General features: G+C 45.3%; 2 protein-coding genes across 4 annotated transcripts; one reads left to right on the top strand and one right to left on the bottom strand.

The window, feature by feature from the left end:
• The first annotated feature begins 113 nt into the window (after window positions 1–113).
• LOC135806294 (methyltransferase N6AMT1-like) lies at window positions 114–13,663 on the top strand. 3 transcript variants are annotated; one of them, XM_065320460.1, is made up of 7 exons: window positions 114–346; window positions 948–1,034; window positions 6,910–7,000; window positions 7,620–7,703; window positions 9,183–9,236; window positions 12,342–12,429; window positions 12,801–13,663. In XM_065320460.1, the coding sequence occupies exons 1-7, from the start codon at window positions 174–176 to the stop codon at window positions 12,905–12,907; spliced, it is 684 nt and encodes a 227-aa protein (XP_065176532.1). In that variant the 5' UTR covers window positions 114–173; the 3' UTR covers window positions 12,908–13,663. The 3 variants fall into 3 exon arrangements, with proteins under 3 accessions (XP_065176532.1, XP_065176533.1, XP_065176534.1); XM_065320461.1 differs by having other exon boundaries at window positions 242–516; XM_065320462.1 differs by lacking the exon at window positions 114–346 and adding an exon at window positions 524–839.
• A 1,152-nt stretch (window positions 13,664–14,815) lies between these two features.
• On the bottom strand, window positions 14,816–16,406 carry LOC135806293 (inhibitor of growth protein 4-like). Its single transcript, XM_065320459.1, has one exon. It carries the CDS (start codon window positions 16,051–16,053, stop codon window positions 15,382–15,384), a length of 672 nt encoding a protein of 223 aa, XP_065176531.1. The 5' UTR covers window positions 16,054–16,406; the 3' UTR covers window positions 14,816–15,381.
• Window positions 16,407–17,193: the final 787 nt, after the last annotated feature.

Genomic DNA, 17,193 nt, shown 5'->3' with positions numbered 1-17,193 from the left:
AATATTCAAATCATGCATTACGTAATCGTCATAAGTGTACTGAAAATAATTGAAAATAATTTAATTTGAACATTGAGTTCGAATATTATTTTTGTTCTTTCATTCATCAATATTGCAATATCTTTCATTCATCTGACACATTGTTTTATTTAGCTACATGTGCTAGTACATGTATGTGGCAGTATTATGATTGTGGTGTCAAGCTCTTATCCTTTTCTCTGCAAAGTATTAATTTAGGCTGGCTTTGGTCGCAGTGTAGAAGACAGCTGCTTCCGGAAAGGTTCAATCTCCAGATTTCAGAAACGATTGATTTCAGTAATGGCGATTCGAGTGTTAGTCTGCCTGGGTACGTGAACGTAGACAGTATTACTTATATGCACTAGATATGGAGTTTCCCACGCCAACAACTAGTCATTTGACAAGCCATGACTTTGAACGGATTTACGAGCCAGCAGAGGACAGCTATTTACTAATGGATGCATTGGAAGCACATTGCCAGCAAATCAGAAACCTTAGGTACGACAACCACTGGTAAAAATTTGATTTTAAAAGTTGTTAAATCTACACACAACAGCACATAATGGTGCACTTGGGCATTCAATCAATCAATCAATAAATTTCTGCAACTATAGTTCCTGTGAAAGCGATCATGAGACAAACGAATAAAATCCATGGAGCCCTGAAGCAATGACATTGAGTAGAACAGGTATTCCCTTGTGTCACCGATCTGTAGTACTGGCATGTAGTGGAAAGTCAGTATTCTTGCAGTTGCCATCACATTGGCGTAATTTGCGAGCGCAGTTTGGATAAGGGAGAGAGATGAGACCTAGCCGTGGCTCGTAAGTACCATCCTGCAGCACAGCTTGCCTTTCCTGACTGTTTTATGCTATGCTATCCATTTGCAACGAGCGACATTTTTGCGACATCTTTTTGCTTCTTGCACGCAGGCCCTCATTGTGCGTGGAGGTCGGAGTTGGCTCAGGAGCTGTTTTGACATTCTTGGGTGGCATCATTGGCTCTTCTGCGCATTACATGTGAGGAAAGATGTGATTGGAGGATCTTGTGTGCTTGTGTGTGTGCGTATTGGACCTCAATACCCTGATGCCGCCAGCCCTTTGTCTGTACTTTGTCCACACCCGGCTTGCTATTGTATGGTAAGCCCATAAGTGAGGGTCATAATTATGTCTCAAAGTCCACCCGTAGGTTGGGGATTTGGAGGTTATCGGCTGTTGTTGGGTAGTTCAGTAGTCAGTAAAAAAAAAAGTAAATAATAATTATTATCGTGTCCGTTCCCGAAGGGAACTCACGACGTACAGTCAACTTCGCTAATAACGACTGCGGATATAACGACAATTTGCGAATAACGACCGAATTTCCATGCCCAGAGCAAAGTCCCATCTAACTGTATACATTCAACTTCGGATATAACGACTATCTGAATAACGACAATTCGCGAATAGCGACATGCTTTTAGTGCCCCGAGGTCATATTCACTGCTTGAATAACGACTTTCTGGGCTTTTGACAGCTATTTCAAGTACCTGTCAGTCAAGTACCGGGGTACATGTAAGTAACCAGATGCAGAAGTACCAGAAGAGAGTGATGGATAAAGAAAAGAAAATGCAGCCAAGGGGGGGGGGGGGGCTTTTTCTTCCTTTTATATTTTGCTTCAAAAGTGTAGGATTTACCAGCACACCTACATGTACATGCATGTACATTGTTAGATTGACAGCATGAAACAAGGTGGAGGACACTGTGTTCGAAAACAGTGACCTTACTACAACCTTCCGCGGTTGGCACCTGGCAGAGCCCCAGTCCCTGCGGACCATTTGAACCATAATTATGGGTACCGCAGGGACTGGGGCTCTGCCAACCGCGGAAGGTTGTAGTAAGGACTTTGGTCACTGTTTTCGAACACAGTGTCCTCCACCTTTAATACTTGTTGCTGGTTTACCAGTGTTGGATTCTATCATACATGTACATGTAGTTGTACATGATTGTACAGTAACCATCATGGACATGTACATGTACATGTCCATGTCTCCTTGTCCATATTGAGACATGTACATGTACATGTCCCTGGCCCTGTAGATGGCTCAAAAAGGCATATTTTTCAATTTATTTCCCTTGCATATTAAATTTTTAGTTCCTTTCAACTTATTATTATTATTATTTATTATTATTTTGCTTGTTCGCGTTGGCATCAACCTGCATAAAGCAGGTATATAGCCTTCGCTTAAGCTGCCATAAAAAAGAAAGCTCATCCTAAGCGAGAGGGCTAGAGGGAAATATAACGATAACGAGATACAGAATACAAAGAAATCCAATGAGTTCAACGTACAATTCAAAACAAGAAAGAAAGGAAAGAAAAACAGAGCCGAATCTACCGATTGATCCATCAATCGACAAAGGGGACTAATCCGTTAGTGTTGCAAAGTAGAAGCTGATTATAGTTGCAGATCTCCAGGCCAGGGCCAGCATATTGCCGATTCTGGATAGGAACAACTGCAATATGAAAATAAAGTACACATTGACATAGAGCAAGAAAAGAGCTTGATTTTGATATGCGTGTCATACTATACCAAATATGGGTTCACATACATTCAAATGGGACTTCGGTTATAAGGACACTTCGCGAATAAGGACACTTTTCTGATGCCCCGCCGAGTGTCGTTATTCGCGAAGTTGACTGTAGTAGTCAGTAGTCATGATTTTTATTAATTTTTCTTCGGGATACTGCTCGGATGATCTTTGCAATTTTGCTCCTGTGCAGAACTGAATATCTAAGTAATTGGATAGCAAATACCCACTTTCCCACTTTCGAAATTTTATGTGCAAATAATCACTGTGCATATGCGGTATTCATTGGTTTGAGGGAAAGATGCAAACTGGAAAAATCTGAAGAAAAAAATGACTTTCACCACTAGGACTCAAACCAAGGACCCTCGCTTATGGCCAGCGATGCTCTTACCACTGAGTGCAGTCGCTATCATAATTATGTGGTATGGTGAACCGCCAATTATTCCCACAAGTAATCATTATTAGAGTATTCACTCGGGACACAATGCCGTTATTTCGAAGTATTTATTGGGAGAGCGGGCCAAAGTGCTCCTGCTCTTGGTAATGATAGTATGATAGTGATGATAGTTTGATAGTATGATAGTGATAACTCTGGAAAAGAACTGTGTTGACACTACTAGATAAGCACCGACTAGACTGGGACTGAGGTGCGGGGTAGCGAAAAAGGGAAATATGCTAGTATCGTACAACACAGAGCTAGCAAAGCAGTCGTGAGATGAGCCACTTATTGCGTAGCTGCCGGCGGCAGGGTGAAAGACGGTAAAGTCTGTACAACAGAAACAACGCACGGCCGCTTATGGCTCAGCTCCAGGCAGCGGAGTAAAGAACAGGAAACAAGCGTACGCCAGGAACCGCACAGGGCAGTTCCGGTGTACATGCATGTTAGCCCTCTACACGGAAGGTATCAGATATACACTACAAGTACATGTGTAAAATGCATAGAAAAAGAGAGCCGGAAACAAAGCCTGGAGCTGGTGCAGCAACTTGTGGAGTGCCACAACCTGACTACACAAATAATGGATGGTTCAAAGCGTGTCCTTGTGATGCCATTCACGACATATGGTACATGTATATAATTATATGCAAGCCTAGGAACTGTCTTTAGAAAGATGGTGTATAGCAGCCGTTCCCGAGTTTTAGCAGCTTGAAGTTTTCACTAAATTTGGTGACATCATGATTGCATCATTAACTTGCCTAGAGTAGGCCAGATGTGTGACATCAGAGAGATAGACTTTGTATGTGAGTAGAAGGGGAAATAGCAGTATTTAGGCTCTCCATTGTCCCAAAGAAGTCGGATGTTTTTCTAACTTTGGTATGGGACATACATGTACATGTATGGCACCCTACCGGTGTCCCGACTGGAAGAATTTCTGGTAAGAAGTTCGTTGTTGCAGAGAAACAAGAAAGAAATTGGTTATTCTCCATCTACTCCCATACAAAGTCTATCGCTCTGCCGCCACAGATCTGGCCTATTCTGGGCAAGCTAATGACGTAATAATGATGTGAAGTTTTCATGTTTAGGGTGAACTTCCCCTTTACATTAACGTTAGATTCTGGTGTGGGTACCGTAAAGTGAGAAGCATTCGCTATGCAGTGGGTTTTTTTCTTTTCCAAGAATGATACTGGTTCACAGTGAGAACCTTTTTGCCATTTTATCTCTTCAGTTGAATCATGTATTGTCCACAGTCGATGTGCGGAGCAACTAGCGGCAATTTGAATTAGCAAATGAGTAGGAAGCAATGAGCGGGTTCTGGGCCAGTGCGCCCTGCCCCAAGAAATGGGGTATTATGGTAAACATGCATTGTGGGTTGAGTCGATGGACCACCGAAAGATGGCAAACCACCACATCTGGCTTCGCAGTCGGGCTGAGTAATAGCTTCGAACTTGGTCGGCTCGGTCCACGCCATTCATGAGCACATTGTAGTGTGTGATGACATTCAGTTTTTGGATATCTATGTCTACGGCAAGCCATGTTCCATATGTTGTCTGAGCCCCCACGACCAGTCAGACAGAGCAACGAATTGTTCGGGTTGATACGGTTTACTTGGCCTCAAACGACGAATAAGGGGACAAAGGAAAGGAGCAGGGCTCAGGAGGACAACGGAAACGATAAGAGTAACAAAAGGGCAGAAAACCACGAGAGAGAGAATAAAACGGACACAACACGAGGAGCTGCGACGACTACAGAAAACGGAAGACCAGGAAAACGGCGCAGGGCCACGAGTTATAACCCAAACGGACCCAGGCACGGACCCAGGCACGTACCCAGGCACGGACACGTAATCTTAGCAGTAACCAGGCAAAAAGCGTGCAGACAGCATGCAATCAGCGTGTGAACAGCGTGCAGCTAAACTACGTACAATATTACTCCGCCCTAAGATAACTAAGTCTCTCCTGAGACTTTACAAAGCAACAAATCTTTAAGAAGGGGAGGGGTGAAAAAGGGAACGGTTGAGCAAGTGACTAATGGGCCAGGTGGGTTTACACTTAACGACGGCACCAGTGTGGCGTATCCCCTTAAACTAAAACCCTGCAAAAAAAACCGTCCACACTGATGTCGTCATTAAGCGAGTAGTTCAACCTGTGTATGGCCCGTGGCTCTTAAATTATCTGAACAACTCCAATACCCATGTCCTCACCGTCCCAACCGCCCCGAGGCCTAAATAATAATACAATGCGCAATCACTCGAGATCATTAGCAACATGAATATCCACCAAATAAACTACGTCAGTCGCATCCGAAGCCGGACGGGAAGCGACGGTTTCCACTGATTTCCGCCCTGGTACTCGCCGGCGGTGCCGAGCCCGGCGGGAGCGGCGAAGTACACGCCGGAACTCCACCGCGAGAGAGTCTTGGTTTGCCGACGGTGCAGGTGGTGGTGTTGCGGGTGCGGGTGGTGATGTTGCGGGTGCGGGAGGTGACGTTACAGCAGACGATTTGCCACATTCGCGGCCAGTAGCTACGAAGTAAATCCGAGATGGATCAGCATATTCGCGTAAACTTAACAGAAAAGAAAACACAGAGAGCAAACAACTGGCAGCGGTTCCGAACTTCAACATATTGCTACCTACAAAATTACGAGAACAGGTTTTGGGCGCCAAATGTTGTCTGAGCCCCCGCGACCAGTCAGACAGAGCAACGAATTGTTCGGGTTCATACGGTTTACTTGGCCTCAAACGACGAATAAGGGGACAAAGGAAAGGAGCAGGGCTCAGGAGGACAACGGAAACGATAAGAGTAACAAAAGGGCAGAAAACCACGAGAGAGAGAATAAAACGGACCCAACACGAGGAGCTGCGACGACTACAGAAAACGAAGACCAGGAAAACGGCGCAGGGCCACGAGTTATAACCCAAACGGACCCAGGCACGTACCCAGGCACGGACACGTAATCTTAGCAGTAACCAGGCAAAAAGCGTGCAGACAGCATGCAATCAGCGTGTGAACAGCGTGCAGCTAAACTACGTACAACACATATGCTTGTCGTTGGGAGCGTTTCTTTGACACTGTGGTCATTTCCACAGCCTTGTGGCTAGAGGTCACCAGTCAACAGGCTTCTTGTCATAGTGACTTAGAACAATCACTCTTCCTTTAGACGCTGCATCGTTGTTCCTTGCATGCCTTCCACTCTGGACCTGGGGAGGACATCCTGCTTGATCAACTTCGGTACACGGTGAACGTACTGCACCAGTGTACAGGGTGCTGCGGCTAGCGAGCCGCTCGACTAACTGTACGGATGAATAGAGATTATCAGCAAAGATACGATGAAACCGCCCTGTGAGTTGGAGAGCTAACACCACGACAGCATCGTACACTTTTCCTCACTAGGAAACCGGTCTAGGAATCTTGTGGAATGACAAATGAAACGAGAACAGATATCATGTGTTTGAGTTACACAAAGCGCAAACCAGGAAGCCTCCCCCAGCACGCTTGTGTGTTATCCGTGATTTGTACTGGCTTCTACCTTTTAAAGGTATGTCCATCTCGCCGATTGATACTTCTCTGTCAGGATGGTATACTCTCTTGCAGTTGGTCAGCAAGTGCTCAAGTAATGGACGGATCTTGCAGGGACAGTCATTTTGACAGCTCCTCCTTTGAGTTGTCATTCACGTACAAATAGCGCTTGATTTGCTGAAATCTTGTTAATGACATGATAGACAACTTGCCCAGAACCCGTTCATTACTTCCTACAGTACTCATGTGTACTGTCTATCCTTCTAAGTTGTCCCGTGTGTGTGTGCATGTGTGTTTGTGTGTGTGTGTGCGCGTGCGTGTGTGTGTGTGTGTGTGCTTGCATGCGTACCTGTGCCTACATTTCTGGTCGAACAGTGGAACTGATATCAGCCGCCATGCCGCTGTTGCTGCTCGCAGCACAGGGCAACATAACAACATTCTTATTGACACTGTTCAGACTGACTTGGTAAGCTGTGTATAATGGTGTATACTGTAGTCATTCACAATTACCGCCATAACTCCAAGACTGTACTATGTATCACTGTCTCTATTCTTGACTGACTAAGTTGCCTACTGCAGTTGCGCTTGGTGAAATCCGGCTCAGAGTGCACATTTGGCACCCTCAATTTGAACGGCCCTGGACGTGGCATGAATCATGCCACTTCTTTTGGATAATTTTAAGTTTTTTCCTGGCATTTTGGGGTTTGAATTATCAGGATTCCACCTGTATACACTGCTCACCGCTGGCTTGTTATACACTGCTCGCTCCTGGGTGAGTACTGACCAGTCAAGGAAACCTACCTGATGAAATGATAACGTTATCTCTGTTAATGCAGTACACGGGGCCTGGTGGTAGAACGCCCTTAGACAGATGGTGGAACTAGATTGTGTTGTTACATGATGAAGGTCTAAGGTATGGATATACTCCCACCACCCCCCCCCCCCTTGCATTGCCGAAATTTGCTGCTGCTGTTTCAATCCTTTGTTCTCACAATAGTCCATTGGTTATTTCCTTATACTCACGATGGCAAGTGGTCAATAAGAGACTGTTGTTGTTGCTGCTGCTGTTCTTGTTCTTCCTTTAGGTCACTGCCTTATTGCCTAGATGCTCTGGTTGTGTGGATGTCATGCTGTTCAATCCGCCGTATGTTGTGACTCCATCTGAAGAGGTACTGACGGGTCCAACAAGTTGTTCTCTCTCAATGCAGATCTTTTGCCCGTGAATAGAAATAGGTTGTGTGCACACAGAAACAAACGGCCTGTATTTTTTTCCCATTTGATGACCCCTTTCTTGAACTGCCAGCACTGATGTGCTTATGTGTGTGTGTACACCAAGCCGGGTTGGTCTGTTTGGAGCAGTGTGACGAAAGAGGAAATAAAAGTAAGATTGCAGCTCAGTTTACCTTATTCTCAAACAAACTGGGCTCCACCAATCTGACCTACTTCACCGTCTGCATTGATGCGTCGTTTTCCGCACACACCGAATTTCGGAAATCGATGTTGCCTTGGCTAACCAGATTGAAACGATGTCACACTGACAAATTCCACGCACAGACTACCCAACTACGTTTTAAGAAACTGGGAGACGAATCGACAGAAACACAAGCGGACAAGTGCCTCAAATACAATGAGTCCATTGCTGGATTGTGGTACACAGAGCATTTAATTGCAGAGGAACCTTGACTACTAGTCAGAGTGCTCTATTCACACCGTGGAGAACTTCAGTACCACTGGATTTCCGTTTGCCAAGCAAGTTTGAATGGTAGCTCTTTGTGTTTTAACCCTTTATGTACTGAAAAATTGTACACAGACTGAATTTGATCTCGACTCACCTAAAATTCTATAATTATCCGGGTCATAACTTTAGTCTCCTTTTGACGATTTTTTCAATCTTGGGCTTCCTGGAAAGCTCGTCACAAAAGGAACACATTGAGCCCATGCTTGCCACCACGAAGGTCAAAACGCCAGCGCTACAGCCCAGCGTCTTAGCTGCAACGCCAATATTCCGACAGAAGTCGTCTTGCATCAGCCATTTCGATCTCCTTGCTCGTAACGACTAACTGTTACTTCTAAAAATGTCACAAACTGCCATGAGTCCGTTTACCATTTTGAACGTGTTTCTACGTCACTGCATGCCCAGAATGATGGGGGAATCCCTCATTCAAATTTGCGCGAGCGGCTATTGAGCGACATTTGCCCCGATTCGACTTTCGAGCTTCGTAACTCTGTAACCACACATCAGAGCGCTTCAACGATTGTTTCAATGGACAGCTGGGAGTTTTCTCTTTGACCTACATATTTTAGTTTTCGGATATAACCCAGGAATGACTGAGTTACGATCGATTGAAATTTTGAAAAGTTTCGATCCCAGGGGATCGAAAGTTGTACAGTCCGTACACAAAGCTTAAAAGTGCTCAAATGCACAAACTGAAAGCAATGGAGCATACTCCTGAAGTGTACAGGGGATGATGAGCAAGTCTGACTCCTGTCAATTGGCGGTGAATAACTTGAAGCTTTGTTTACTGGGTCATAACAGGACCATTAGAGTGAGATTTTTGCTGGGCTACTGTTTCCTGTTCAAGAGGCTTGAGGCATTGGCTTTGCCTTTTTGCTTACTCCGTTTCTTTGTTTCATGCCTTATTGTTTAGATTTCTCAAGGTGGAATTGCGGCAACATGGGCTGGTGGTGTGAATGGGAGAGAGGTATGATCTTCATTGATTTATGTTTGGGTTCGTACAAGCAGTTGCATCTCCTTGCATGAACAAATGCACACAATGATTACAAGTACAAGTACAGTAGAACTCTGCTAAGATGTACCCGCATGGGCAGCAGGAAAGTATACTTGGTATCCGAGGTGCTTATTCTAAAACACTTCAATACGCATCAGTACACCCGCGCTCCGGACAATGTCCGTACTGAACAAGAATACGAGTCTTATCAGAGTACAGTACAATCTGGGTTTACCGGGCTCTGCATCAAGCGGAATCCTGTCCGGACCGGACGCATGCCCATGCATGCGCGCGCGGGCTGCCATAGAAAACTCACCGCAACAAGCGGAATACTGTCGAACGCGGAAAGCGGAACGGATTTTGTGCACCAAATCCAGTTTTTACCTGTCACAAGCAAATTCCATACCGTACTGTATGAACTTTCACATGCGTGGAAGCTTTTTGCAGGTCGCGATATTACCCTGGAATTGTAGTTTGAACCTGATGAGGACTTGCACAATCTTCAACTCGTTGGTAACAAGTCGCATGATGGTGACCAATGCCTCGCCAAGGCGGGATGTGCCGTCGTAGGCGAAAGAGTACATAGGGCCATGGGCAGCAATCGTGCTCTGAATTTCTCGTGGTTCACAGTCATGAACAAACAGGAGGATATCAGAAATGCCTCTCCTATCGGTTAGTAATTTAGTATGTACTTGCCTTCTTCCAGGAGAGGCCTAAGGTCAGAGATTTATAATTATTATTATTATAAGCACGTCCGCATTGCTGGGGCCCCCATTGGATGGAGGTTGCCCAGGTTCGAATGTGCCAAACTGATTATGCCAACGCCTCATGACGAAAACATACAGAGAGAAATAAATTGTGGGGAAACGAAACAAGAACAGTATTCGTACAAGCAAAAAGGAAGCTAAACGATAACAAAAAAACAAAAAAACAATTTCACTGTTCGCGTGGGACTCGGCTGGAAGCCGAGTTTTCCGCATCCGCCGTGGAAACGCCACCACCCTCTAGGATCAAGGCGCAGATGCAGCGCCTAAACGGTGGGAGGTGAGTAGATCAGACCCACCACCAAGTGGTCAAAGACCAAAATCCCATTAGCTGCATCCATAAACAAAACAAAACAAACAAAAAAATTCAACGAAGGAGAAATGGAACGGCGGACAGACTACATGAAATTGAAAACACAAGAGCATGGACAGAGTTGAAGGGAGGACGTGAGCGGAGAGGACTAGGGGAAGGGTACACTTAGGTAGAATGAGAAGCGAATGGGAGGTGAACAAAAGAGAAACTGGAAAAAGAACCAGCATACATGTACACAGATGACAAATCACGAACGAAGAAGAAACAGAGAAAACAAAACAGTGAGGACATGGCAAGCTGACCTGCGAGGAATTCAGTGATGGTGGGGGAGCTGGGTGGTGGTGGTCCAGACTCCTTGGCCTGCTCCACTGGCTCTGATGGAAAGCCAACCTTCAGCAACGATTCCAGGCTCTCCATGACGAATCCGCATCAGTGTCCACATCCACCCGCGTCAAATTGCATCAGTGTTGTCCACCCGCGTCAAATCATCCGTGGAAGCCAGTCTGGAATGGAGCATGGAGGCGCTGGAGCTAGCTGCAGTCCATTCCTCAGCGATGGTCTGCCAGTTTGATAAATACTGTCTCTCTCCGAAGAGAGAGAGGAAAAGCGTTACCTTCCCCAACCGAACACGGTCAGAGATTTGGAGATGGGAATCCCTGCAGCCAGGAAACCTTTCACGATGCGGCCGCGGTAGACTTACTGCTCCTCTGGCAGTGTGACTCCCTGTATCACATTCTTCTCTTGGAACCTTGCCGGCTCCTTGGCGACGGTACTCTCTTGCACGTTCCTCTTTCGCATGTCAATCACAGCGGTCTTATGCTTGTCGGATGAGATGTGGTCATTGATGATGGTCTTTTTCACATTCGCTACCTCTCGACATGCCTTGCAGAACAGCTTTCCTGCATCTTCAATTAACGGCTCGGTGTGGAATTGTTTCAGACGACTTCGAACAGAAACCGTCTTCATTCCACGACTAGCAGCTGTCGTTACGCTAGTGTTCTTTCTTCTAGTATTTCCTGCAGTGAGACTTGTTTTCTGCGCTCTCAACTTCCTCTGGCGATTGATCTCGGCCACAGCTGGCGTTTTCAGCACATCGCAGTAACTCCGCAGAGCCGGAAGAGTCTGTTCTTCAGAGCGAGCGGCACTTGAATTTGGTGCAGGATCGCACTCCTCCAAGAGTGAAACTTCAGATGATACCATAGCTGTTCTTGCACAACTAACAAGATGGCCAGGCATATTCAATAAGTCGGAAGCAACACTCAGAAATAATGTCGGAAAGACCAGACCAAGCCTGAATAATGAAAAAAGACCAAAAAGCACGTACACAATCATGTACTTGTAACAAGTCAACAAGAACAGGAAACAGTCGGTGACAGCCTAGCGCTATAGCCCCCACGCACGCGCGTGTAGCCTGAGTACAGATGTAGCTGTGTAGATATGTAGATCCTGCATGCAGCAATAGTGCAAATCAGTCCTCACGTGCCTGACCGTCCCTTTTCCATACTAAGTTAAAGCACATGCGCAAGGCACAATTCGTGCTGATTTGTTCGATGGATTTTGGGGAATTCCTGAGAATTTTTTCGATGTTTTTGGAGAATACTTTCGAATTTCCGCGGGAAATGCCCAAAAGCATAATATCGGCTGCGTACGGGCATAATCTGCGCACCCCTAACGAGGAATACTGAGACATTCCACGGCATGAAAGTCAGCTTACCTCCCCCCCCCCCCCCCCCCCCCCCTTGGAATTAGCGCTAATATCCATGAACCTTCCAATTTGGAAGGCTGTTGGTTAGCGCTACCGAGCAGTGCTGAAGCTGACTTTCATGTCGTGGAATGTCTCAATACTCCTGGTCACTTTTGTGCTAGATTGTGCATGTGTAACTGTTCGAAATCTGGTTTAGTTGGCGGACTCCACCGCATAACTTGTGCCCTCGTTTTTTCCATGTTACAATTTTTCCTTTGCTCATCATCTGAGTTCTTTTCTTGTTTCCTGTTTTCCAGGTCACGGATCGCCTTCTCCCCCTGGTTAGCCGTCTGCTGTCTCCTTCGGGGCGCTTCTATTTGCTGCTTTTGGAAGAAAACCAGCCTGGTATGTGTTACACTAGAAATCAAATACTGTTGTTGACTTGCTGCTGTAGCCTAGTGTAGGCTTGGAAGAGTGGTAGTCCACTCACCTTTCTAACAGGAAGGTTCAGTTTTGATTCATGTTGTTTGAAAGAAAAACAATGGAGAGGGGATGAGCTTTAGCCTCACTGTGGAGAGCGTACCGAAACAAGAGTTCCCTTCCACTCCCTATCCTTTCGTCGGAACTGACCATAGTTTGCCGTTATCTTTGTTCTGTATTCTTTGTTCATTTTCACTCACGGATGGCTGGTGTTATCTACCAAAGAAAAAAGAACATTGAAAGTAGGTCATGTATGTTGGTGTAATGTTCTAACTGTTATGTGTTGGTTTGTGCAGGTGACGTACATCAGATCCTTTCCGACACTGGCCTATCAGGTGAAGAAGTGATTCGACGCCGCTCAGGCCCAGAGAACCTGTCAGTTTGGTGTTATAAGCGAAAGTAAATCCTTGTGAGTGGGCTGTGAAGCTGACAACATGCAGCCTACTTGAAAGATAGATACAGTGCCACGACTGTAACTTCAATTGAGCATCCCGGAGTCCAATCGAGCCCATCTTAGCTTTGCGGATAACTTGCATGATGTGAGGGAAAACGGTGAAGCAACATAATTATGGATTTCACGTGTGTATGGTATTCCCGAAACCATACAGAACTGTGGTTCTTGCCGCAGCATGCTTACGAGCTCGTAGAGTGTACATGTACACATATCCGTGGAAGGCTGCTTTCCAAGTGCAGGCGTACATGCCATCGTTGCCACCTATCGTCTGATTAGAGTCTCTCCTACCAAGTGCCATGTGACAGATGCCTGTTTCACTGGGGGACACTCTCGTCTGGTTTACCAATAACTGCTGATAATACCACCGCATACACCACAAGTAGACATGGTGTGTCATCATAGACACTTACTGGAGGTGATGTTGTTGTAACACCTTTACAGCATTCAATTCTGGTAATTCTGCTATGTGATGTTGTTGGGTGAATGGTGTGTGGGAGAGAGAGAGAGACCGCAAAGCCTTTTCAAGTATTGTAGCAGATTGATATAGCAAGCTATGTCACCAATACTGGAACTTTATCATATTCTTTAACTTAGAATTTTATCACATGTTGATTTTTAGTTTTTTGCATGATGTACTTACATCAATATGAACATGGAACTTATGCTTGCATTTTCGTTTTGAGGAACATGTCTTCACACGTTGAACTCAACTTGTAGCATGTGTGTGTCTAGACATCAAAAGCACCTACACATACTCGTACATGACTGTACTGAGTTCTACCAAGTTGTTGTAGCCATGTTATGTATGTTGTAGAGCAAGCGTCTGAGTCGGGCCATGTGTAATGGCTAACTCACACGGGCGGTGCAATCTAGACTAGAGTTTAGTTCATTCAACCCTCAACACAATTGACCACACGGCACGGCTGTGTCCCCCCCAAACAAATAGAAATACAATGCTCTCAACATGTAAAAACTTGTTAGGAAAAACAAAACAAAAACAACCCATGGACACTATGCAACAGACGTGCAACAAGGGTGAATGATGATTAGGCTCGTGGGTTTAGTTAGTGAGTTGTACATGCCCTCTCGAGTTTTGATATTAGATGAGTACTTGTACCATAATCTCGCGCATATAAGACCATGGTCTTATAATCGAATAGTCGCTGTTTTCGGTCCTTTTACAAGTGCATTTCTGTTCTATTGTAAGACCATGGTCTTATATGCGAGAGACAAACATCGAATAGACATATACACAAGAGAGAGTTTGGAAGCTTTGTTACTGATGGATACACACACACACACACGACACACACAGACATATACATGTTTAAGTGCGCATATTATTGGTGAATACCAGTACAATGGAACCATGATGAACCTCGTGTGGTTTTGTGATTTTCATTCACTTATAAGGGCATGTTCTTATAAGCGAGAGTGCTCTTATAATTCGAAAAATAATAAGAACATGTCCTTTTAATTAAATGCTCGAGATTACGGTACGTACCCGCATACAGTAGACTACTGTAGTGTGACGAAGTGCTGCAATGCCGGGCGGACATGGCATACCGGTACATGATTCAGGCTAAAGCTATCGTGTACAGCAGGGATTTGTGTTAGTACAGTTTATATTTTATGACTCCCTGGTGTATGATGCCAGGGTAAACCAGGGATTTGTAAAGTGCGTATATTTCGACTCCCTGGTTTGAGCAGAGTGGCATGCAAGTGAGAATTTTCGACGGTCGAAAACACCACTGACTGCCATGCATTGCACACTCTTTTCTTGGATGAAATGTGCTCTGATTCACTCCCTCTATTTACAAGATCATCTTAGCTCCATCTCTGCTGCCTGCACCCCTCTTTTAATATCTCCATACATATTCTTCTACAAACAGATTGACAAGTAACAGCTGATAATGTTCAAGAAAAAGCAAGCACAGGTAGAATGCAAATATGCAGACAGCAAAGCAAATTAAAAATAATATGGAATGCACCAGCTTCGTAAATGAGTAGTCTTCAATGGGTTGCACACGCACACACACATGCCAAGTAAAATACAAGGAATGAACGGATTTATATAAGAAAAGCAACAACAGCAACAGCAGGTACTCTCAAATGTACAACGGCTCGGGAGACTGAGAGTACGAAGAAAAACATGCAAGTCAATGATTAGTATGTACAGAGTCATAGCGTGAAGATAGGCGGCTATCACACACAAATACATACAGCTATTATACACATATGTACACTGCAGTAGGACTGACTACTCACATGGTTCTGTATAGCATGGCTAACTGCCACAAGCTCCACAACAAAAACAAATACACTATAGAGTATGGAACGGCTATGTACAGATTCAAGGCCAGTACTCGTCAAGTTATTCAGGGATAGTAGAGATGGACTGAGAGCGTTCCTCAAATACGCGGTTATTTCTTTTTCCGATCCTGGGAACATCTCGTACAGTACCATTTTCCTTTCGGTTTGCTGGATAGGCCGACACAGGCAAAGTGGAACCATTCGACGGGGCAGTCAGGATTGTCACAACCAATCATTTCGCCATAAGACACTTGATGGCAAACACAGTACGTTGGTTCGTTGGGATCAACTGGCATGTCCAGTACCTCTGCAGCTGATGGCACGCCAGTGGAGGCGCCCGTATCCGATGATTGAGAATTTTTGGCACGCTTGCGCTGCGGTTCAATGGATTTCCTTGACGGGGTCTCGGCTTGGGTGCTCGCACTGTCTCCCTGCTCTGCTTCCTTTTTCCTTAGTTCAGTTTCAAAGCGGTTCAAATCACCATCCAGTCGCCGGATGTGCTTATCAACAAGTTCGTAAGTCTGAGCAGCCAATTGTACTTTTTCATCTGCCAGCTCCCTAGCTTTGCTATATAAGTCCTGTATCTCCGTTAACCGTTTGTTTCTAGTTGATGATGACAACGTCTTGACGTCACTGATGTACTTGCTGGACAGGCCGTTGATATCGCTGAAATTGCCCTGGACGCGCTGATCCAGCTCTCGCATAAGCGTGAAATTTCGCTGTACTTCCAATGGAAGACTCTCCACTCCTTCCAAGTAGCGCTCCAGGTACATCGAACTCATTCTCCACGTTTGGACCCAAACTGGCCAAAGGCCGCACGTCGTACTCAGTCTACGAAATTTTGAATAGGGCAGGATCAATCAACCGCATCAACGGATGTCATTCTCGCAAAATTCCCATGAACGCTTCAGATGTCCCAAACAAGTTCGAAAATTAACTCCTATCAAAAGCAATAGGCGACCTCCCCGATCGACCAAGTCTCGAGAGAGAAACCACCCGGTCGCTGGGTTCCATAAACTAGTTACTTAGTGCTTCTGGACTAGTAGTTATTCGTAGTAAACTTGGGAACAAGTTTTGAAAGCAAACAGTTCACAGCGCCGTCGCCCGATCACACACATCCATGTACCCTGCAACCGCGCGGTCTTTGCCAGCGATCGAGTTCTCTGCAAGATTTTGCGCAGCTCACACAATAATCGCAAAACGTCAAAACTGACAAAAGCCACAAAAGCGCGAAGGAAAAACAAATGTAGCTTATCTTTTTTTTTGCGGATTTTCTGTCATAGAAACGAAACGACACGTCACCATGGTCACAGACAACCCGGCTGGCCAGACTCCAACTGGGACAGTGACTTGGCCGTAGACGTATAGGATATTACCCAAGTACGAGGGTGTTACCTCCCGAATATCATCCCGACTGCGTAGCAGGAGGGATGATATGAGGGTACGGTAACACCCGAGTACGCGGGTCAATATCCTACTTATCCCAGGTACATCTACGCATTTTGGGGATCGACGCAACTGCGTTCTGAATACAATTACCAAGGTACAGCTATGCCAAAAACAAGATGCTGCCTTTCTTTTCAATCCAGTCAAGGTTTGAGAGCGATGGAGCTCGGGAGACAAGTCCCATTTTAGTAGTTGGACTAGAGAATTGACGAAGATTGCACTGTTATGATACATAGTCATTTGATTCAAAGTAAGGGCCATACTTCAAGTCACGGCGAGATACAACGTCATTATGGATGCTGGTGCTGACTTCCTTGTCATTGGATCGGCGTGGAACTAACTTTCAACGGTTTGGGATCCTTGCTGAACACTGTCCGTGCAGGCAGTAACCACATTGTACATATCGTCGGACATTGGCACCAGTGAGTAAAGTGCATTTCGTTGTATCAAGACTCTTGGTTGTATCACTATCGGCC

Source organism: Sycon ciliatum, chromosome 1 (genome assembly GCF_964019385.1).
Source record: "Sycon ciliatum chromosome 1, ocSycCili1.1, whole genome shotgun sequence".
NCBI classification, from domain to species: domain Eukaryota; kingdom Metazoa; phylum Porifera; class Calcarea; order Leucosolenida; family Sycettidae; genus Sycon; species Sycon ciliatum.
The sequence above is the reverse complement of the archived record's forward strand: the minus strand, read 5'-3'. Positions and strand labels throughout refer to the sequence as shown.

Coding starts and splice junctions, on each gene's coding strand:
- LOC135806294 (XM_065320460.1), top strand. CDS start 174: ATGTGGCAGTATTATGATTGTGGTGTCAAGCTCTTATCCTTTTCTCTG. Junction 347..947: donor TCGAGTGTTAGTCTGCCTGG/GTACGTGAACGT, acceptor TCTTGCACGCAG/GCCCTCATTGTGCGTGGAGG. Junction 7,704..9,182: donor TTGTGACTCCATCTGAAGAG/GTACTGACGGGT, acceptor CTTATTGTTTAG/ATTTCTCAAGGTGGAATTGC.
- LOC135806293 (XM_065320459.1), bottom strand. CDS start 16,053: ATGAGTTCGATGTACCTGGAGCGCTACTTGGAAGGAGTGGAGAGTCTT.